At 44.1% G+C, this 20,845-nt stretch overlaps 8 protein-coding genes across 8 annotated transcripts; 6 read left to right on the plus strand and 2 right to left on the minus strand.

Moving 5' to 3' along the window:
• The first annotated feature begins 541 nt into the window (after nucleotides 1-541).
• Nucleotides 542-1,868, plus strand: BDB00DRAFT_177833 (uncharacterized protein). The gene is made up of 3 exons (XM_053116356.1): nucleotides 542-1,020; nucleotides 1,090-1,565; nucleotides 1,660-1,868. Exons 1-3 carry the CDS (start codon nucleotides 714-716, stop codon nucleotides 1,714-1,716), a joined length of 840 nt encoding a protein of 279 aa, XP_052982202.1. The 5' UTR covers nucleotides 542-713; the 3' UTR covers nucleotides 1,717-1,868.
• Nucleotides 1,295-2,497, plus strand: BDB00DRAFT_811021 (uncharacterized protein). Its single transcript, XM_053122587.1, has 3 exons — nucleotides 1,295-1,565; nucleotides 1,660-1,987; nucleotides 2,068-2,497. Exons 2-3 carry the CDS (start codon nucleotides 1,729-1,731, stop codon nucleotides 2,445-2,447), a joined length of 639 nt encoding a protein of 212 aa, XP_052982203.1. The 5' UTR covers nucleotides 1,295-1,565; nucleotides 1,660-1,728; the 3' UTR covers nucleotides 2,448-2,497.
• Nucleotides 2,498-2,957: 460 nt separating this feature from the next.
• BDB00DRAFT_177827 (mitochondrial carrier domain-containing protein) lies at nucleotides 2,958-4,281 on the plus strand. Its single transcript, XM_053116355.1, has 2 exons — nucleotides 2,958-3,143; nucleotides 3,222-4,281. Exons 1-2 carry the CDS (start codon nucleotides 3,083-3,085, stop codon nucleotides 4,097-4,099), a joined length of 939 nt encoding a protein of 312 aa, XP_052982204.1. The 5' UTR covers nucleotides 2,958-3,082; the 3' UTR covers nucleotides 4,100-4,281.
• A 425-nt stretch (nucleotides 4,282-4,706) lies between these two features.
• On the minus strand, nucleotides 4,707-5,072 carry BDB00DRAFT_811027 (uncharacterized protein; the record flags this gene model as incomplete). Its single annotated transcript, XM_053122588.1, has 1 exon — nucleotides 4,707-5,072. A coding segment is annotated over exon 1 (154 nt), but the record flags the coding sequence as incomplete, so codon positions are not given.
• Nucleotides 5,073-6,157: 1,085 nt separating this feature from the next.
• On the plus strand, nucleotides 6,158-7,288 carry BDB00DRAFT_811029 (WD40-repeat-containing domain protein). Its single transcript, XM_053122589.1, has one exon. The coding sequence runs from the start codon at nucleotides 6,365-6,367 to the stop codon at nucleotides 7,250-7,252; it is 888 nt and encodes a 295-aa protein (XP_052982206.1). The 5' UTR covers nucleotides 6,158-6,364; the 3' UTR covers nucleotides 7,253-7,288.
• A 283-nt stretch (nucleotides 7,289-7,571) lies between these two features.
• On the plus strand, nucleotides 7,572-8,999 carry BDB00DRAFT_811032 (3-deoxy-7-phosphoheptulonate synthase). Its single transcript, XM_053122590.1, has 2 exons — nucleotides 7,572-7,747; nucleotides 7,844-8,999. The coding sequence occupies exons 1-2, from the start codon at nucleotides 7,676-7,678 to the stop codon at nucleotides 8,828-8,830; spliced, it is 1,059 nt and encodes a 352-aa protein (XP_052982207.1). The 5' UTR covers nucleotides 7,572-7,675; the 3' UTR covers nucleotides 8,831-8,999.
• Nucleotides 9,000-10,853: 1,854 nt separating this feature from the next.
• On the plus strand, nucleotides 10,854-13,030 carry BDB00DRAFT_927014 (uncharacterized protein; the record flags this gene model as incomplete). Its single annotated transcript, XM_053128860.1, has 5 exons — nucleotides 10,854-11,601; nucleotides 11,694-11,993; nucleotides 12,060-12,324; nucleotides 12,410-12,579; nucleotides 12,661-13,030. 5 exons carry the CDS (start codon nucleotides 10,854-10,856, stop codon nucleotides 12,906-12,908), a joined length of 1,731 nt encoding a protein of 576 aa, XP_052982208.1. The 3' UTR covers nucleotides 12,909-13,030.
• A 4,651-nt stretch (nucleotides 13,031-17,681) lies between these two features.
• Nucleotides 17,682-20,410, minus strand: BDB00DRAFT_811063 (CAIB/BAIF family protein). Its single transcript, XM_053122591.1, has 12 exons — nucleotides 20,200-20,410; nucleotides 20,059-20,126; nucleotides 19,948-19,982; nucleotides 19,827-19,840; nucleotides 19,752-19,756; nucleotides 19,536-19,678; nucleotides 19,380-19,465; nucleotides 18,962-19,308; nucleotides 18,764-18,907; nucleotides 18,599-18,665; nucleotides 18,343-18,524; nucleotides 17,682-18,260 (listed from the first exon to the last, which is right to left on the minus strand). Exons 1-12 carry the CDS (start codon nucleotides 20,246-20,248, stop codon nucleotides 18,102-18,104), a joined length of 1,299 nt encoding a protein of 432 aa, XP_052982209.1. The 5' UTR covers nucleotides 20,249-20,410; the 3' UTR covers nucleotides 17,682-18,101.
• Nucleotides 20,411-20,845: the final 435 nt, after the last annotated feature.

The raw sequence follows: 20,845 nt of genomic DNA on the forward strand, positions 1-20,845 counted from the left end.
GTGAGAATGTTGATCCTGTCATTAGTACTGCGCTTAGCAATGGAAAATATAGAGACTTGCTTATCTAAGCATGTTACGCATGTGTGGCTTTCGCGATATCTGTCAAATCATCACAAATTGGTAACTTAATAACTTAAAAACCAATATGGTCATTACAGATAACCTTATCAAAGTCTAAGAAGCTTTAGTAGTAGCCACTTATAAATTAAAATATCAAAATGTTTGTAAACCACAAGCGCTCATTAGCAATCAAACTTGAAATATGCAAATGCATAAAGCTTCTGATTGTTGTTAGCTACCTGCAGCCTTTTTATCGCGAGGAAGGGATAATGGCCACCCGATACTATACAGCACGAAGTCTACAGTATCCTGTGATCCCTCTTACTTCTCGGACGTTGTTGTAACAATAGCTGGCAGCGTATCAAACAGACATATAAGCATTGAACTAAGAGCGATAATGTAAGAGCGAATGCACGGCATTAACGCAGAGGGTGAACCAAAAAAATGCGTGTTGAACTCCGCAAGCGCGACAAAAGAAACAATTTTTTGTTCCTTCTTGTATAGGCTGGTTTTCCATCGTATTATTTCGTTTTCCAGGTTGTAGCGTGTGTGCACCTCTCGTTACCTTTGCTCCCTTTTCGAGTCGCTACCAGATCGCACCAACAAAATAGTTTTATTCCCGACTCTCTATACAATACATTTCTAATTCTTACATGTTTGGCCAGTCATCGCAACCATCCACTGCATTTGGCGGAGGATTTGGAAGTAGTAGTAGTAGCAGCAGCAACACAGGAAGCGGACATCAGCGAACAAACACGTCGTTGTTTGCTCCAGCTGCATCAGGGCCTACTCCTAGCCAATCTACTACCACGGCCGGCACGGGATTGTTTGGCTCCACCAGTAACACAAGCGCAGGACCTGGCACTACAACATCAACGACTTCTTCATTCGGCGGATTTGGTGGATTCAGCGGCGGCACGAATGCTACAACGAACACTATGGGCTTCGGAAGTAACATGGGTAATACAGCGACTAGTGCACCAGGCGGTACTACGAGTCTTTTTGGTAATACTGGAACGTCTACTGCAGGTGGATTAGCTGGATCGACAACAACGCCAGGACTTGGTTTTGGAAGTAGCAATCCATCAACTAGCGGGTTCAAGCTTGGTAGCAGTACATCAACAGCACAGCCGACAACAGGATTGTTTGGTTCCAGTAACAGCATGACAGCTGGATTTGGTGGCGGTGGCAACGCGCCAACGTCGCTGTTTGGGGGCGGCAATAAGTCGTTGTTTACCAATAACACACAACAAGCACAGCAACAGCAACAACAACAGTCGAACTCATTGTTGAGTTTACGGACAGCCTTTCCTGATACCAACGTGCCTCATTTCATTGTCAAGCCCGATAAAGTGACACGCACATCCATTCCTCCAAGCTTGTTCAACAAAGACGACCAAACGACAAAATCTGCTGTCCAACAAGGTATTACTTCGACCTCATCCAAAGGCTTTGGAACACAACAAACAACATTACCAGGATTCTTGACTTCGGCTGCAGTGCCAGTAAGTATGACTAGTTTTGGATGAAGAAAAAGAGATAGCAAATGAATTTCTATTTTGCTAACTGATTTGATGTACGCTCTGCTATGTTAACCAGCAATCGTCCAAGTCAGGTCAGAAACGCGCGTTTGATGGTCAAGGCGAATCAGAGTAAGTTTCCAGAGGGATGGTGAGCCCGAGTTTGTGGAAAAGAGTTTATAATTTTGTTACTCGTGTGTATGTATGTAGACGACGAACACTCTACAAACAATCAAGCAACCACTCTGGCGTGTTTGGTATGGCGGGAGACGAAAGCTTTGGTGATAGCAATAGCCGATCGACAAAAGAACTGGAAGATCCTCCGGTGGTGTCACTTTGGGATATAGGTGTCAATCCTCGCAAACACTCATCATCTCCAGACACAGTCAAAACATCCAATAAGCCAGGTATGACGAAAGATTATAAGCAAATATGTCGATTTTTTGGTCGCTTTGCTAACAATATCTAGACTTGTGGACACTGGCAGTAATGCATTCACGAAACGCGCCAGGCAAATCATCACTGATGACTCAGGATGCAAGCAGCAACAACAACAATTTCCTCAAGGACAGCGGTGCTGCTGGAGCCTCCATTTTCACGCCCACGGCTCCAGACAGCCAAAGTAGAAAAAAGGGAGGCCCTACGATTGTCAAGGTGTTTGGATACCCATCTGGAATGAAGGTCGCTGTGATTGAGCATTTTTCACAGTGTGGCAAGGTAGAGGAGCGGTATCAGTCGGGGAGCAACTGGATGACGTTTCGATACGAGTCAAGCGATGCAGCAAAAGAAGCATTAGCAAGCCATGGATCGATTATTGCAAAGGATTGTATGATTGGTGTTGTAGAAGCGAAAAGCATGACCGGATAGAAGAAATTCAAATAAATACAAAAAAAAAAAAGAGGAAAAGAAAGGTCAACACCGACTTTTAGCTTTTGTTGTTGGATCGGGTAAATAGAGGTGTGCTTTACGAGGAACAGATCCCTGGGTGGAACAATACAGAAAAAACAGGGCAGAAAACAAGGATGAAAGTCCGCCAACTGACACCCCACCTTCACCTCATTTGATCAGGGTAGTTAGTATTGCATAATGGGTTGACAATGATGATGCGGTGTCTTACTGCGGTTGTATGTGTACACTGAAGTGGACGGTAGAAATGAAAGAAGAGGATCGATCTGGAGCCTGGAGCCTGGAGCGATCCGAGTAAACAATCATCGCCATCATCGTCGTCGGCGTGCATATCATATCACAGAGCGGACTGAGAACTGTGGATTGTCCAATCAGCAAAGCAAGCACAAGAGGTGCCAAAATGACTTATGATGAAGTGCTCACTTTGATTGGTCAACGGACTGAGTCACCTTGCAAAGCAGGCATTGTATAAAAGGCCCTTGATGAAAATATCTGCAACACCCCTTTAACGATATTTTCCATTTACTTCTCTCTCTCGATCTCTCTCTCTCTCTCTCCATACACGCAAGAGCACTCTGTCAATTAATCTACCACAAATGACACCTTCAATTGTTAATCGCACTCAAAAGAACTACTCCGTCGCCGAGCTGTACAAATGTAACGTATCCTAAAAAACCACTGATCTGGCGCTCAACGCACAAGAACTCATAGCCTTTTTTTACCAATGTTTGACAGATCATTTTGCTGCCGGCGCAATGGGCCTCTCGCTGTCGTACGCTTGCATGCATCCTCTCGACACCATCAAAACTCGTATCCAAGCCGACAACACACACTCATGGCGACGTATTTTCACTCGAGAAACAGCCCGCAGTCTGGGCAAAGGCTTCTTTGTCTCTGCACTGGGTGCAGCTGGCCAGGGCGGTGCTCGTTTCAGCACGTACGAGTTCTGCAAGAGTCAACTGATTCCTGACGACAAGAAATGGGCCATTCCTGTCACTGCACTGTCGGCAGTCATTGGCGATCTGGCTTCAAGTGTTATCAAGGTGCCTCGTGAGGTTGTCACAGCCAAGCTGCAAACCGACCACTACGCTGGCCGATCAACTGCGTCGTTCGTCGTACGCCAGACCTTGGCCGAAGAAGGACCGCGTGGTCTGTTCAAGGGCTTTTGGGCCATTGCCGCTCGTGATTCGCCCTTTATGGTTATCTTGCTCGTCTCGTATGAAAACTTCAAGGCTTTCCATCGTCGCTCAGTACATCAGGAATGGATTAATCGGGTCAAGCAGCAAAAGATTGTCGCTAGCGCCGCGTTTGAGGAAACCGGTATTCCCACCCTACAGACCATCGTGTACGGCGGTGTCAGCGGCTTCTTGGCCGGTTACCTCACCACGCCCATGGATGTGATCAGAACTCGTATAATTACCGAACGTCGCCATCAACAGCCAGTCACTGCCACGGACATGACTCGAAGAATGCTCTACCAAGCATCCGGAAAGCCATCTCGCATGTATCGTGAGTTCTTTGCTGGCGCCATGCCCCGAAGCTGCTGGTGGTTTGGTATCTGTGCCATCTTCTTCCCTACCTATGAGACGCTCAAGACGGTCATGCTCGATTAGACTCTGCACGCGGTGTGTGTGTGAGAGAGCTCCGCACATAAACAAGATATATACCCCCTTCCCTCCATCCACCCATCCCCTCATCTTCCCATATTAATGTACATAGTCTCACGTTGCAATTGTTATTCTCCACCTAGAAGCACAAAAAGTTAGTTTTTAATATAAAAAACATAATCAAGCGCAAAGCATGTCCAAATCCGACGGCATGGTAGTAGCGGACTTGTATTTTGAGGTTTCCTTTCCTGGAACCTTTGCCTTTTTTCTATTTCTCTTCTCCTTTCCTTCCATTCTACACTGCTCGACTCTTCCTTCACCACTTTCTCATTTGATTGAAAAAACACTGTACTTGTTGCCACCATTCAATGAGGAATCTTAACCTCGAAAAGGCTATAGCTTCCGGTAGGTGTTTCTCTTGTCTCATGACAAGCTACAAGTAACCTGCTTTGCATTCCTACGGAAAGAGCTGATTGAAAACAATTTGGAACCATGTGTGTAAAATACACGGGACATAGAATACGTTGACCATGCCGACGAAGGCTATGTTGAACAGCGATTCGAACTTCCCGACTGCATGAACAGCTGGAGCGATGACCAAAAAGCTGGTAAGCCGCCTTCTTCGATCATTATTAGTCTTCCCTCTTTTCTCTGGCAGGCCGGTCGTTGGCTGGTTTGCCAGTGTAGTTGACGGGGGACAGAAAGGAAGCTGATAGAGAGAGTGTGTGTGTGTGTGTGTCGGGGGGGGAAGTGATTGTTTTACTCTATATTTAAAACAAAAGGGGAGAGAAGGGTGTGTGTGTGTGTGTGTGAGAAAGAGAAAAGACGGGGGGGATGGTAGGAGTATGGCAAGCAATTTTCGTACAGCCGCATTGACGCATAGTTCTTTTTCTCTTCTTTTTGGTGTAGAATTTGCATATCAGCTATTACTCACGATATCCACGTCAAATGCACGCGGTACGGTCAACCGGCTCCTTCCTCTACTTCATCGTGATTTCCTATCGGTAATTAAGGAGGGGGGGAGGTTGGGGCTAGACGAGGGGTAGGGGAGGAAGGATCTGTCTAGTCACGTTGGAGCGATATTAAACTGAAATCGTCCATGTTCGTTTTTATCTAAAATAACAGCTGCTTCCTTACGAGCTTGCATTCCGTATTTTGGAGTTTGTGGATGCACTTACATTGACACGCATCTCGGCCGTCTCGCGCCGATGGCGTCAGCTGAGCCAGGATCAGACGCTATGGAAAAAACTATTCATCCAGCAAGGCTGGGGCTATGATCGCAGAGCCATGGAAACATATCTTAACAACTCAATCGCGCTGGCCAGTAACAGCAGTAGCAGTAGCAGTGGGAATGGCAGCCTGTCACAGCAGCTGCATGCGGATGATATCCGACTAGCACCTGTACCGCTCGCACGCACGACCGCTTCCATGTACGACCCCGCCGCACTACCAAAGATGCCTGGGGCACCTACATCTGGTCGTCTGCGGCCATTCCGACGACCTGGTGATCTGTTTTTACGACTACGGCAACGACGTACACTCCATCACCAGGGTCAGCAACAAGAGGAGAACGCTTTGACCTCTGCATCATCCAGCACTACGACCAACGCATCTATAGACGCACCCACTCCTGTCGAGAGTGACAGCACGAGCAGCATCACAACCAGCACAAACAACAATAACAACACTACCGATACAGAAGAACCGCTGTCAACTCAAATCAAAGACGACGATAATAATAACGGCAGTAGTAGTTACAATCATGAGAACCATATCAATAACAACATCAGCGCATCGTCATCAACATCCGCCTTGAGTCGTAGACTGAACAACAACATCAATCCATTACCGCCAATTCCGTTCCCACTTCCACTTTCACTCGCTGCACCAACATCGTCCTCACGTTCCCATCCCTTACCAATGTCATCATCCTCCCATCACCGACTACAGCAGCAGCAACAACACATGTCACGCTTGCCGTTACACGAGAGAGTAATACGCAGTAGTGTATCGACCACCTCACGCCCTTCCAGTATGACTGCAGCTTCTTCTTCGTCATCATCCTCCTCCTCCTCCGCCGCCGCCGCCCTCACGAATGTCGTCATTGATCGAGCATACAAAAACCGACCGTTACCCCGCCGCCACGTGAAATACGACGAAACCGCCCTATACCATTACCACGAAACGACTGATACCCGCTACATCAACTGGCGACGGCTGTACCGCAACCGACACTTGATTGACAAGCGGTGGCGCGAAGGCAAATGCAAGATGCGTGTATTTCCGCACAAGGACTCGCTGAGCGACATGCACCTTGAAGGGATTTACTGCATCCAGTTCGACGAGGACAAGATAGTCAGTGGCAGTCGAGATCGAACGATCAAGATATGGGACATGCGCACAGGCGAGTGTCGTCGCACACTGTGTGCACACAGCGCGAGCGTGCTCTGTCTTCAATACGACGAACGGTTTATCATCAGCGGCAGCAGCGACAGGACGATGGTCCAGTGGGATATGGAGACAGGCAGAATTATACGCACACTTAGAGGCCATAGCTCGAGCGTGCTGAACTTGCGCTTTTCTGCAGATCGTGTCGTGAGTTCCTCCAAAGATCACACGATCCGTGTGTGGGACTTGCACACGGGGGAGACCCTGCGTGTGCTCCGCGGCCACCATGCGGCGGTCAATGCTATCCAGTTCAAAGACAATCGCATCGTGTCTGCCTCTGGCGACCGCACCGTCAAGATGTGGGACATGGAGACCGGGGAGTGCTTGCGCACGTTCGATTCACACAGCCGCGGTATTGCTTGCGTCGAGTTTGATGGCGAGCGGATCGTGAGTGGCTCGAGCGACCAGACAATTAAGGTATGGGATGCAGAAACTGGACAGTGTCTGCATACGCTGGCGGGACACACGGATCTGGTGCGCACGCTGCAGATGGATGCCAGTGTTGACCGCATTATCAGCGGTAGCTATGACGGTAGTTTGCGCATCTGGGGCCTCAGCCAAGGATGTCATCTGCGAAGCCTAAGCCAAGCCATCGAAGGAAAGGTGCTCAATTTGCAGTTCGACTATGCACGGATAGTCTGTTGCTCCAACCTCGCAAAGATTGTAAAATATGATTTTGCCCATGGCATCGATACTCAGTTTCTCATGTAATATTGCTTTCTGTCTCTCTCTCTCTCTCTCTCTCTCTTTTTTGTAATAAAGTATTATCTCTTGTCTATTTCTTTTCGGATTTACTGCTGTTGGTTTTAATGCACTCGGGCGTACTGCATGTATGAAAAGAAAAACGAGGGATATGCCGATTGTATGTCTTGTCTCGTATATGAGTAAATGCATCTAGTATGGCATAGAAACAGGTGTTAAATTAATAACCACGGTAATAGCCACGGTGATGGCAGACATAAAATGAGTCACCGCTTATGGCGAGTAATGAGACTGTTTTTTTTTTCTGATTGATGTAGATAAGGATTTTACTTGATCGCCCAGCTGAGATCTGAGTTTTTTTCCTTTCTTCTTCCTCTCATTAGACTCTTTTTCCAAAAAACTTTTTGTACATATACCATCACTCTTGCTACCATGGAAGACCTTCGAGTTACCGGCTACAACGCACTCTTGAACCCTGCCTACCTTCAAGAAGAGCTGCCCGCCGTAAGTATCTTTAAATTCGCTTGACCAAAGTGAAACCTTTTGCTTGGACGACGACGACGACGCGACAAACCAGACTAAAAAAACAAGGATTATTAGAGCCAAAAAACCAAAGATACTGTGCACAAGGCTCGTCAAGAAGCCTCAGCGATCCTACGCGGCGAGGACGACCGATTAATTGTAATTGTTGGCCCCTGCTCGATCCACGACGTGGAAGCCGCCAAAGAATACTGCGGCCGGTTACTGGAGGTCAAACAACGACTTGACGGCGAGTTACTGATCATCATGCGTTCGTACTTTGAAAAGCCTCGCACGACTGTTGGCTGGAAGGGCTTGATCAACGACCCAGATATCAACAACGGCTACAACATCAACAAGGGTCTTCGCGTGGGTCGCAAGTTGTTGTGCGACTTGACCGACAGCGGCATGCCTGTCGCTGTTGAATTGCTTGACACTATTTCGCCACAATACCTGGCCGATCTTATCTCCTGGGGCGCCATTGGCGCACGCACCACCGAATCGCAGTTGCACCGTGAATTAGCTTCTGGCGTTTCCTTCCCTGTCGGTTTCAAGAATGGTACCGATGGCAATGTCAAGATTGCCATAGATGCTATTGGCTCTGCCGCGTCGCCCCACCACTTTTTGGGTGTCACCAAGTCTGGCATAGTATCGATCACTCATACGAGTGGAAATCCAGACACTCACGTCATTTTACGCGGTAGCAACACTGGACCGAACTACGATGCAGAACATGTCGCTAGCGCAAAGGCTGCTTTGGAAAAGGCCAAGTTGAGACCCAATGTCATGGTTGACTGTTCTCATGGTAACTCGAGCAAGGACCATCGCAACCAGCCCAAGGTTGCCAAGAACTTGGGTGAACAGATCGTTGCTGGTGAAGAATATATTGTTGGTTTGATGATCGAGTCCCACTTGAACGAGGGCAAGCAGAGTGTTCCAGCAGAAGGACCTTCGCATCTTAAGTACGGCGTTTCGATCACCGATGCTTGTGTCGATTTCGAGTCCACCGTGCAAATGTTGGAAGGTTTATCCGAGTCTGTCAAGACCAGACGCGCCAACAAGGCTTAAATCATCACTGTCACTTATGCACCTTTTCTCGTCCTCTCGTCCCTTCCCATCATCTTTCATTAAACACGCTCACCGTCACTCGCACACACACATATATTTATATCTGTATAGACTTGACACGTTCTTGTTTTCCTGTTGTCGTTATATAAAAAATTATTATCCATCATGAACAACATTTAACGTACTTCTGTGTGTTATATTTCATTTTACTGCACACAGCAGTGTTGATTTCAAATTCAAACTGGTAATTGCGTGATATGATAGTATATGCATGTAGCCAACACTCGAAAGCAGGATATACCATTAGCCGTGTACATGTTGATACCCTGTTAATTTGCTAGGCCGACTGGGCCTTGCACCCTATTTGCGATCATAAATACCGTTCGACTGGGTCCTCTCGCAGATTAAGATGTACAGTCAAAATTGTGTATCTTATCAATAAGACCAGCATCATGCATTAAAGACTGAAAAGTACTGCCCCTCTCTGATAATGGCTGATTGAACTGTAGCTCTAGGTCTGTAGGAAGCGATCAGGACATACAGACATAGTAGGATGTCTTACTACATGTGACAGTGCATTGCTTCTTTTCCTTATGATTTCAAGGATGGCTATTCAAATATGATCCAAGCAATAATTAAACTCTAATCCTTTTGTTTCTGCTTGCATGATATATGCATGATGGTAAATATATCACACACTACTGTTCATTAACAGATATCGCCAACGCATAATATAAAGCTACCTCAACATCTCAATTAGAGTGCATATAATATTATACAGTAGTACATAACAGGCTTCATTTTGAATTTATCCATATATTCAAGCATGTACAGTATTTGTGACATTCGCATCTGCCGTTATCCCGAATCCTTTATAAACACCGAATGACTTTTCTTTTCGTGACAAATGTTCTCACATAGCCAAGCATTGAAATAAACAATATAATAGCTTTGCGCAGCGACATATTTCCAGTGCAAAATCCTGTTTTGTTTGCTTCTACAGTTCGAAAAACATGTATTAATGACTGTATAGAATTACATAATTGCTATAATACATATTGATGTCAGCAAGAAACGACGCCAATATAAAGGGTCACGTATGTAATATCATACAGCTTACACTCAATTAACTGCTCAAATGTGCATACACATGCATCATACAGTATTAGACTTCACAGCCGAGGTCAAAGACCGACGGCTTACTGCTATTATTCGAGGCGTAAGCACTGATTCAGATTGCTCCTCCCTCCACTCCCTGTCGTTTATTGTTCTCCAGTCGCTTCTATATGATTCGGCTATTACACTTACATTCCACATATTTTTTTCTTTGAGCTTTCGACCAATAAGAAGAAAATAGTAACACCATCCTAGTCAGTGCCAGCCGAAGAATAATAAATTGTTGTGAGAAACAACGTTGTACAGCATTATGCTGAGAATATGCAATTCTTTTCTCCCACTATGTCTGGTTGGTCATCGTGCATAATAAACATTGATTCCTTGCAGATGGAATATGCAACCTGTTTCGCACAACCAGCGGTGACTAGAGGAAATTGCTCTACGCGTAGGGCTATCATACCTATACAATACCATCTCCTGATTTGGTGTTGGTTGTCGGCAAAGAGCCTAAACTACGTGTCGCGATGTGTAAAAAGCCTTGAAGCGCTTTTACATGCTTTTCATCCGCTTAGTTATATTATCGTTTGGAACTTACAGCGTCCTGGAAGGTCATTTCAGGTGCCCGAAGGCTGCAGATGGCTACAAAAGGAAGCTTGTATTTCCGCACGACTTGCGTGTGAATGCCGTTTAAGATGTACGTTCAAGGGGAACTCATCCGAAAGGTCTTGGAGGGTTAAAGGTATTTTACGCTTTGAGATGTATACTGTGATTAATCTCACCATATGTAGCAGGCTTCTATGCCCATACTTTATCCTCACGATAGATGATTTTAGTGAAGTGTATAAAAGCGAAATCAACCGTGCATAGCTTCAATGTTACTCTCATTTTGGTATCCATTTAATCCAGCATGGTTCAAGAACTTCCAAATTATAACGATTTTGACACACTGTTACAAGCATTCAAAGCAAATGCGGCCCGCTTCAAGAACAACACACTACTTTACTACCAGTTACAAAAGTCACCCGAACTAGAGAAGCTGACTTATGGCCAAGTCGACAAAATCTCGACTCATCTCGCAAATACATGGAGACCGATAGTACCTGCCGGCACGCAATGCATTGCTTTATTGAGTGAAGACACGACGCAAGCTGTACTTGCATTCTTCGCTGTACTAAAGCTTGGCTTTATCTATTTTCCCTTATCAACCCACAATACCGAAGCGGCGAATGTCCATATGATCAAGAAAACTAACACAAGCTACATGGTTGCTTCGGAAACATACCGCAAAGACGCCATGGGATGTGCGGCTGCTTTAACCGACTCGAATTTCCGCGTCAAGATTTGGGATGACTTTGACATTGATCAGCTTATTGCGTCAAGTGAAGCTTTTGTCAGTACTCCACAAGATGAGGATAGCACCAGTAGACAGCGCGAAGGCACAGTGACTGCAGACCCAGATGCTATTATTACATGGCTCCATAGTTCTGGGACAACCTCCGCGTTACCGAAGCTTATCTCTGGGAGTACACGGTCGCACTTGTTTTCAGTCCTGGAGATCGTCTTGAAACCGATTCAAAAAGTCTGTCCATACTTGGCGGTGGGACCGAGCGACGTTATTTTGATAACAGACAAGTTTTTTCACGCACCTTCGATCTGTATGTCTACTTATAATCCTGTTATATCACGCGTTGATTTGCATTGATCTATTTGTTTTAACGTGTTCGTTAATACTTTCTGGTGTATCTAGTTACGCTTATAATGAGTGTGTTGACCGGTGCGAGTATTTTATTGCTCAATTGTGAGAATCCCATACCTCTAGATAATCTTGCTGCTGCCGATGCTAGTGGAGCGACCGTCTTAATAACGACACCGGCTTTCTTGGACAGGCTGGCCAAGTATCTGAAACATTGTACAAATGATGAGCGCCATGCAGCGACCTTGCAGCGTTTCAAGTTCAGTTTGACCACTGGATCACCACTTCGGAAGGCAGTTGGAGATTATTTGCATTCCAAGGGATTAAACGTTCGAAATGCGTACGGAATGACAGGTAACACTGTTGAAATATGATCGCTTACAAGAAATAAAACAGACAACTAAATTGTATAACATACAGAAGTTGGATGCGTTAGCCTTTCAAACTTTGAGGATAACGATCGATGGGCTAACATTGAACCTAGTAATGCGTTGCTACGCTACACGACTTTTGAGCCATATGAAAAAGATCTGCATCAACTTATCTTACACAGCAGCTATCCTGCCTTACGTGGCGCTAATGACCGGCCCACTGGTGATCTCGTGACAGGGGATCTGTTCGTAAAAGATTCGACAAGGCCCGGAAATTGGATGTTTGCAGGCAGGAAGGATGATCTAATCTTTACGTAAGAGTAATGGATAGCGATACGGAGTGAGGGAGAGAACTAAAAGACGTATGGTTTCAATGTTTATTGTGTATAAACATCATAGGGGCTTCGGGGAAAAGCTGAATGTAGTACCTATGGAAGAGGAGGTTTGCAACGAGGATATAATACGCAGCTGCATTATTGTCGGCGAAGACCGGCCGTGCACTACTGCATTGGTGGAACTGAACATGGATGAAGATCCTCATTGCTCTTCAGCGGAAATGACATCAAGGGGTACTTTTATACTAATAAACACAAGGCAGTGCATATGTTGAATAAAGAAGATTCTGACAATTACTCTACTGTTTAAATTAGTGTATACAGCAGTGAATCGAGCGAACAAACATGCGCCTTTCCATGGACTCGTTGCTGTTCCTGACATGGTATACATCCTTCCGCCCAATAAACAGTTACCAACTACCGTAAAAGGATCGGTCAAACGTCAAAAGGCAATCGAAATTTTTAATCAAGAGCTGGATGAAATGTATCGCATCTATAATCAGAAGGTCGTCGGAGAATTCTCAGCTGGAAGTGGGTTTAAAGTGAGGGCAAAGGAGGAGTAGTTTGTATTCATGTAATTTGATGTTCATAGTTCTCTCGTCTTTTTGTGTTATCATTTGATAATAAGTATTATTTTCACTTCTTGCCAGCTCAATTCCACTCCCGTAAATTTATAATATATGTGCTCTCTAATACAGATTTTTTAATCATATGAATTTTTACGTCAATAGCGTAACATGTTCTGATCCCAGCTTGCGACTAATACTAATTGTGATTGATAATCTCTCTCTTTCTCTATCTCTTGTGTTGAATTACTTTTTTGGTATTCTCCGGGTTGGTTTACTCTTAAAAGACTATGTAATAAGCGTGCTACGATAAAGATTCAATGCAAGTATTTCAGTCATCGTTTCCAGCTCTAGTAGTTCCACACACTTTTTTTCTATTAACAAATCGCTAACTTTAACAGACACAGGCTCTCATGATTTATTAAAAGCTTTCAGTTCTCATGTTGTTATTTTCATACAATTCTGAAGAGCCTTGGTTTAGTAAACCATTTCTAGATACATGTATACATTCACACCAGCCTGCCATGGTTTTCAGGGAAAGCTGATGGCTCTGAGTATATCACAGGCAGCCCGATTGTTGGGTACTTTTGAAGATATCCCCTGAAAGTGCCTAACGCACTAGTATAATGGTTGGGTGTCACATGTTTGAGAATGAATATTAATGCTTGTCAAGTACTTTGAAAATGGACATCTTTTCCAGGATGTCTTCACACCAAAAAAAGGCCAACTGACACAGTTGTAACTGCTGCTCCAACAGCAACACTACTAAAAGCATTCAAATATCATAGATTAGAAAAGCAAAATATTAATAGAAAACAGAAGGCGTGTGTATGTATATTCAATAACGCAATACAGCATTGTCTGTATATACCACGTACAAGGATCGATAAAAAGCAAGTTTGATTATCAGCACTCCAGTAACAGCTGACACTACGCAAATGACAGCTTGCAAGGGTATCAGATGGATACCGGACCACATGGCGATGTCATTGCGCACAACTTGGAAATACACAGGAAGGTAAAAGAGGATGGCGAAAAATGTAATACCTAAAGAAATGTTGGTAACAAAAAGATTGATGATGGTTCTGTTCGTGGATAGTTTCGGTGGTAGTAGCGGGTTTTGGGCATAGTTTGTTTCCACAACAACAGTAGAAATAATGAATATCCCGTCAAAACAAATGGCACCTACATGTTCAAATTAAAAGAAAACAAAACCATGTATCAAATTAAGTAGGAAATAAGAGCGAACTTACAATGACTGCAGCTGATTTCCATGGAAAAGGCCACCGGAGTTCATGGCTAGCAAAAACAGCGTGGCAGCTACCAGTAATAATATGTTACCGGCACAATCAACACGCTTCAGCTTTTTCATCAAAGTTTGTTTGTCCATTGACAATTGTAAGAAAACAAATTAGAGCCATCAAAGCGATACCGCCAATTCAAATACTATAATAGTTGAAGAAGTATATATCATCCAGCCAACCATTTAGCTATCATACAGTATTAATTATGTGTTGTGGGTATAATAATTTTTTGCGCATTAATCTCTTTTAACGACTTACTTGATGTAAAAGTTCCAGCGCCATGTTACGTATTCAGTGAATACATCCTGTGTCCCAAACAGCAGCGATACAATAACAATATTAAACAAATCATCTGGCTTTTGCGTAAAATCTCATACATAGCCATATTCATAAATTGTAATTTGAGGTACTTACTCCTGATCAAAGGACCGCATACACTTGCCAGAACAAACACAGCGCTTAAAAGTCTATAAATGTGAGATGACTTGTAAGTTGCATTCTTTCAATGTAGATTGCAATGATAACTTGATGTTACCCTTGGCAGCTGGCTCTCTTTTGTCTAGAGGCACCAAATCTGATCTTTTCACATAAACCTGTTAAAAAGTCAGTCAGCCGTAATATATTCATATTAAACGTAAAAACTATGCCAGGCGCGATCGAAGAAGTCAGCATATATATGTTGTTGGAATCATACCATTGATACGATCTAAAATAGCAAACCCACATTCATCAAACTATCAGTATAGCTTCTATAGGGGTCCCAATTGGACGGGTCGGGTCGGGTCAAGGGTCTGACCCGTTGACCCACGGGTCAAGAAAACACTGACCCGACCCGGCCCGTTCAACCCGACGGGTCAAAACTCGGGTTGACGGGTCAAGACTGATTTCGGTGTAGTGATGAAGGAAGTGTCAATCAACCTGAACTTGAGCGCTGGAAGTGCAAAAATCCATATATATATATATATATAGCTCTCCAAGATGATGGCACTCAAATTCCTAGCAGTGCCAGTAACATCTACGTTTTGAGTGATTATTCTTAAAGGTAAAGGGGTTTGTGCCATCACAAAAGAAATCGCTTGGGCTCACATGCTTTAAAGAAAGCATAATATTTAAAGTGTGGTTGAAAATCGACTTCCCTATATGCCCCTAAACCTTTTCCCTTTTCCCTTTTCTTTTCACTTCTTTCTTCTCTCAATTCCTTTTCTGTCTTTTGTCAAATCGCGTCTCTTACTGCCACCCTCTATTGTATATTCTCATTGTACTATTGCTACTTCTTTACTCCTATCAACTTAATAGACAAAATGAATGGAGAAAAGGAATGTAGATAATGACGACTTTAGAGGCTGCTAACGCTACAATTGCAAACCAACCTCTTACCGTGGATGATGGTGTTAAGATCGATTTCTGGCGTATCCCTAATGGCACCCTATAAACGGCGGAAGATGTAGTCATTGGGGTCATCCTATTGGTCTTGTGCCGTTTACACTGTTGATCTACCGTTGAAAAGAACCACTCGACAGGATTAAGTGATTCGCCCATGTCAGAGCATCGTGGCAAGAAGATAGCCCTGGAGCCACCTGCTTCGACTACCTGGGATATCATCTTCCTGGTTTCGCGTGAAGCGTTATCAAAGACGATGTCCCATCCTTGAAGCTCTGTATTCGTCATTTTAGCCAGCAAGGTGCGAACAACTTCTTTACGTCGTCGTCTTACGTCTTCCTAAACTTCTGGTAGTCTGCGTAGACGGCTTGTTTGCGCGTCATGGCAGCCAGGTAAGATAGCCGTGTTGCTATCGGCAGTTCCGATTTTACTCGCTGCTTGATCTGCTGATTATCATAGCACCCTGCTTTTTGGCAGCTCTGCTTCTTGCTTTGGCTTCATCGCCGTACTTGCGATTTGTGTCGACATCATAGGCTGCCTCATCAGCAAAAGCACACTTTAGCGGATCGACGCCTGCTACAGCAAGAGAGTGTACGCTTTCAGATCGACTTCGAAGACGATTTGCATCCTCTTGCTGCTTTGGCCACGTTTGGTGGCGTCTCTAGGTAATACAGAAATTGTTCTGCAAATGCTCTTTCAACACATGCCGAGGAACTTGCTCGCTAAAGGTCTCCTGGAAGTTTTCATACACATGTTCATGCAATGCAAAGCTGTCCACATCCACATATATGCAAATATGTCTATTCATTTCACCAAGTTATTGACGGCATTTGAGCGGCCATTCAATTTACTTAAATTGATGTTGTTGGCAGCAGCAGCTTGCTTCATTGATTTTCCAGCAAGCATGCCTCCCAAAGCTGCCCAATCTGGGCTTTTGTGAGAGGGTTGTATGGCCCCCTTTTCTTATTAACATTGGTGCCTTGCAGCTGGGAAATTACGAGAGCTGCTGCTACTGCCACTAGCATCAACGGACTCTTCAGGCTCAGGTCGGGTGGTTGAAGGGCCCTCCTCACCACTGGCACTCATATTAAGGTCCCCCTCCTAATCTACTCGGTAATATCTGGGGCGCTCTGTGTAAATTAATGAACTATATGTTAAGAGCTAGGACAATTACTCTTCCTGTTTGCCTTACCCTCAACATGCGATGCGTTTAGAGCTTCCTCCTGATTGGCCTCTACGCGCGCACCAGATATAGTGCTCGCTTCGTCAGATTGTTCGCCTTTTAAAATAACGTCATATAGAAGTAATGTATGGATACAAAGTGCTTTTACTGTACGTTGCAAGTATAAGTATTACATACCTCCGTCACCTGGATTGTCTTGCAAAGAAAATTGACTTACAGAACGCGTAAGAGCTGCAACCGGGCCACCAGCATACTTACCCATAAGACTACTACAGTCAACCCCCGTTAACACGTCAACCCCGATAACGTCAACCCCCGATGGCGTCAACAGATTCGCTGGTACCCTTTCAAAGTTTGCAGTTAAAGTTCTTGCCTATTCTCTACCCCCGGTGATCGTCAACCCTCGATATGGTCAACACTTTTGCTGGTACCCTGAGGGTTGACGTTAACGGGGGTCGACTGTAGCAGCTGCTATTTCCGAGCCTGTGCGGTTGATAGTTCGAGCACGCTTTTGCTGATGAATGTCAACATCCATAGAAGAAGTTGAAGAGGAGCGGGACAGAGTACGTTTATCAGGTAGCATTTTTTAAAAAGAAAGAGGAAACGAGAGGAAAATTTGTAATATTCTCGTACTAGCATTTTAACGCGACTTGTTTGAAAAACATGTCGCACAATAATATCCCGTCTTTGAATACACTCGTCGTGGGCGTCAAACGGCGTGACTTAGAGCTGCCCACTACGAAAAAAAATGTTCCCACTTGCGAAGTTCTAGTAATCTAGGTACGAACAAGCTGTCGCCCAGATACGAAAAATAACCAGCCCGTAAACGGAAAAACGTTTCGCCCGTTTACGAAAGCCGTTGTCCCACAAATTGAAATTGCCCCACAAGCTAAAAATCACCCACCCCCATACGAAAAACCTGCCACCCATGTACCAAAAAATGCTCCTCCCTAATATCAAAAAAATATCCTCCCAGGTACGAAGAAATAGAAGGCCGACAGCGGTATCGTATGCAAAATCCTGTAAAGCAAGTAGAAATGCGATGATTATAATGATTAGACTAGTAATGATGACGGTGGTTATAGGGATGGTTGTGCTCTCTGAAAAAAACCGAGGTCGAGCAAATCGCTTAAAACATAAATTAAGCAAGATTCTTTGCGCAGTGAAAGCCTGATCAAGCGGATCAAGTTTTAAGTATTCTGGAAGTGTTAACCACGATAGTATAAGGTCCATAGTTTATGCTCTAATCCAGTTTATGAGAGGAGATATCATAATATAACAAGGAGGATGATCTTCAAATTGGGTTGGGGAGGTATTCGTAGCCTATTGGTTGATAATGCCCTGCTCCTTCAAAGAACTTATTTGCTCTTTAGACAGACCCAAGGACTTTTCGAGAACCTCAACAGTGTCTTGACCTAGATCAGGACCGGCCCATTTTGTGGCACCAGGGGTAGTTTGAAGGATGGGAGACATGCCGGGAACCTTATTAAGGGGAGCGAACAATAAAAGGTTAAGTTTCACAACTTCCATCACCCAATCTCTGACATTTTCTTGCGTAATTTACCTTGAGTTCGTATCCTCTTCCTTCTTCCGGTTTACCAACAGTAACAGTTTCGATCATGCCGCGAGCATTGATATGCTCATCCTCTACGATATCTTTTGCATTGTAAATTTTACCGGCAGGAACGGATGCTTGTTCAAGCGCATCCAATACTTCATCCGGAGTCTTGGTCGCCGTCCACTCACCTAAAAAGAGGGCAAACAACTCGATTTTGGATTATGTTTACTTTAGAAAATAAAAACAAAACAGAAAATCTTACTGATAGCTCCATCAATGAGTTCTTGCGCTTTGACGCGGTGAGCGTTGGTCTCATACTCAGCGCCAACCTACACGAAAATTCAAAAGTGGAACATGCATAAATTTCAAAACTAGACCGAACACGGTTACTATAGCCCTCCTTCATATCCACAGGATTATTACATACCAGGTCCTCTCTGCCGATAGCTTTCATGAGTCGTTTGTAGATAGTATCGCCGTTGCCGCCAATGATTACATATTGACCTTCCTTGCAGGGATACGTATTGGTGGGCACTACTCCCGTCACAGTAGATCCGGACGGTTGACGGATCTATTTAAATATGAGTCAATGCATTCGTCAGCCAATAACATCTCTACTACATACCTGCCCAAATCTGTCATACTCCGGAATAATGCTTTCCATCATGTTGAGCATGCTCTCATAGATGGCCACATCAACTACTTGACCCGTTTTCTCTGCAGTGCCAGCAAGTTTGTTTCGACCAATCAAGCTGAGCAAGACACCCAAAGCTGCGTGTATGCCAGCAAGCGAGTCGCCCAAGCTTATATTCGGTCGTACAGGGGCCTCGCCTGGCACGGCATTGACGTAGCGGAACCCACCCATGCCTTCACAAACAGCAGCAAATCCAGGACGCTTAGAATATGGGCCTGTCTGTCCGTAGCCTGAAATTCGAGTGTAAATCAACCCAGGATTGGTTGCATAGAGATCCTCTAATATATAAAGATTACAGTAATTAGTTACATAAAGCTTAGCAATAATAATCTTCTTTCCGCGAACATACCAGGTCCAAGACCCCATTTTTCCATTGTGCCTGGCTTGAAGTTTTCTATAAGTACATCGACATCCTGTGCCAACTTCTTTACCAAGCTTTTCATGTAAAAAAGTTTAATTTTCGGATCGTCATGAGTACCCTTCTATTTTGACAAGCACGTATTACCTTCGACCCTGGTCTGTTCTCAAGTCGATGCAAATTGACTTTTTGTTTCTTCCCAGACTACGAAACCAAGGGCTCTCGCCGTCTTCATCCACATGTCTCCACTTGCGAAGTGGGTCACCAGTTTTAGGTGGTTCTACTTTGACCTTTTTTTCCATCATAAGCATTCTTCACTCCATGATACAGACACACTGTCACCATTATAACCATAGAACATACCACATCTATGAGTAGTAGGAAGGCGGTGAGCTTTTTAGTTAACTCGGGTAATAAGAATATAAAAAGTTTCTTTACCTGCGCCATAATATCTAAGAAGAAGATAGAAAGGAACTATCGTTAAGTTTCTCCGCGTAGTGCTTTGCAATGGTAATGTCTTCCCACTCTACTTTTTGACTCTACTTTTCTATATCCATACCCCAAAATCGATCCACAAAAGGGGCCAGCTATCAACTAATAAATACGGCAACGACGAACTATTAACTTGACTTCTAGTTATTTTTTTTTCATCATAGTTTCACTCATATACCTGTCCCAGTTCAAGTACTCGGATACCGTCCAGCGGCTTGGGGGCAACCGTGCTGTTGAATCGTCGAGCTGTTGAAGAAATAAAGGAATCTCTCTTCACGTGAGTAGTCTTGTTGTCATGACGATCTTTGGCGATGCTTACAAGGCAGACGCGACAATGAGAACGATCGTAATGGAACCAGTCGAAACATGGTTGAATGAGTGAGGAAATCAAGGAAGAAAGAAATAAAAAAGAGAGAAGTGCTTTAGTATAATTATCCTCGGGATAGGAGAGAAATAGATGACGGTCCGTCAAAAATCTACTGGCTTCCGTGCATAATTTGCTGTCAAGATCCTGCTACTTCTTGCCTTTAAAAATCGTTCGTTTCTTTTTACTATTACCATAATGACCGCCTAGCTTGTTTTATATATTATTATGAATGATGATAGATTATTATTTTTATTATTATTTCATAACCTTAAGCCACGCTACTTTGTTGACCATGAGAACCGGCATCACTATAGACATCTCACTGATTTACTATTGTTGCACAAATTTGATCCAGTTTCGCACCCTATGTTATGCTTACGTGTCTCTATTTAATGTCTCTATTAATACTGCTTCGCGGTGTAACTTTTTTGCTAATGACAAATGGAGGAAGCAGATGATGCATTGAAAATGACGCGGGGTGACACAGGGAATAGATCGTGGGGTATGTGCTATGCGAACTTGCTTTCTATTGTTGAGTGCAGTGATCAAAAACGTCAGCCACTCAATAAATGGTAAAAAACGATGATACTTATCGCTC

This window comes from Zychaea mexicana (genome assembly GCF_025766255.1).
Source record: "Zychaea mexicana strain RSA 1403 chromosome Unknown BDB00scaffold_17, whole genome shotgun sequence".
Lineage (NCBI taxonomy): Eukaryota > Fungi > Mucoromycota > Mucoromycetes > Mucorales > Lichtheimiaceae > Zychaea > Zychaea mexicana.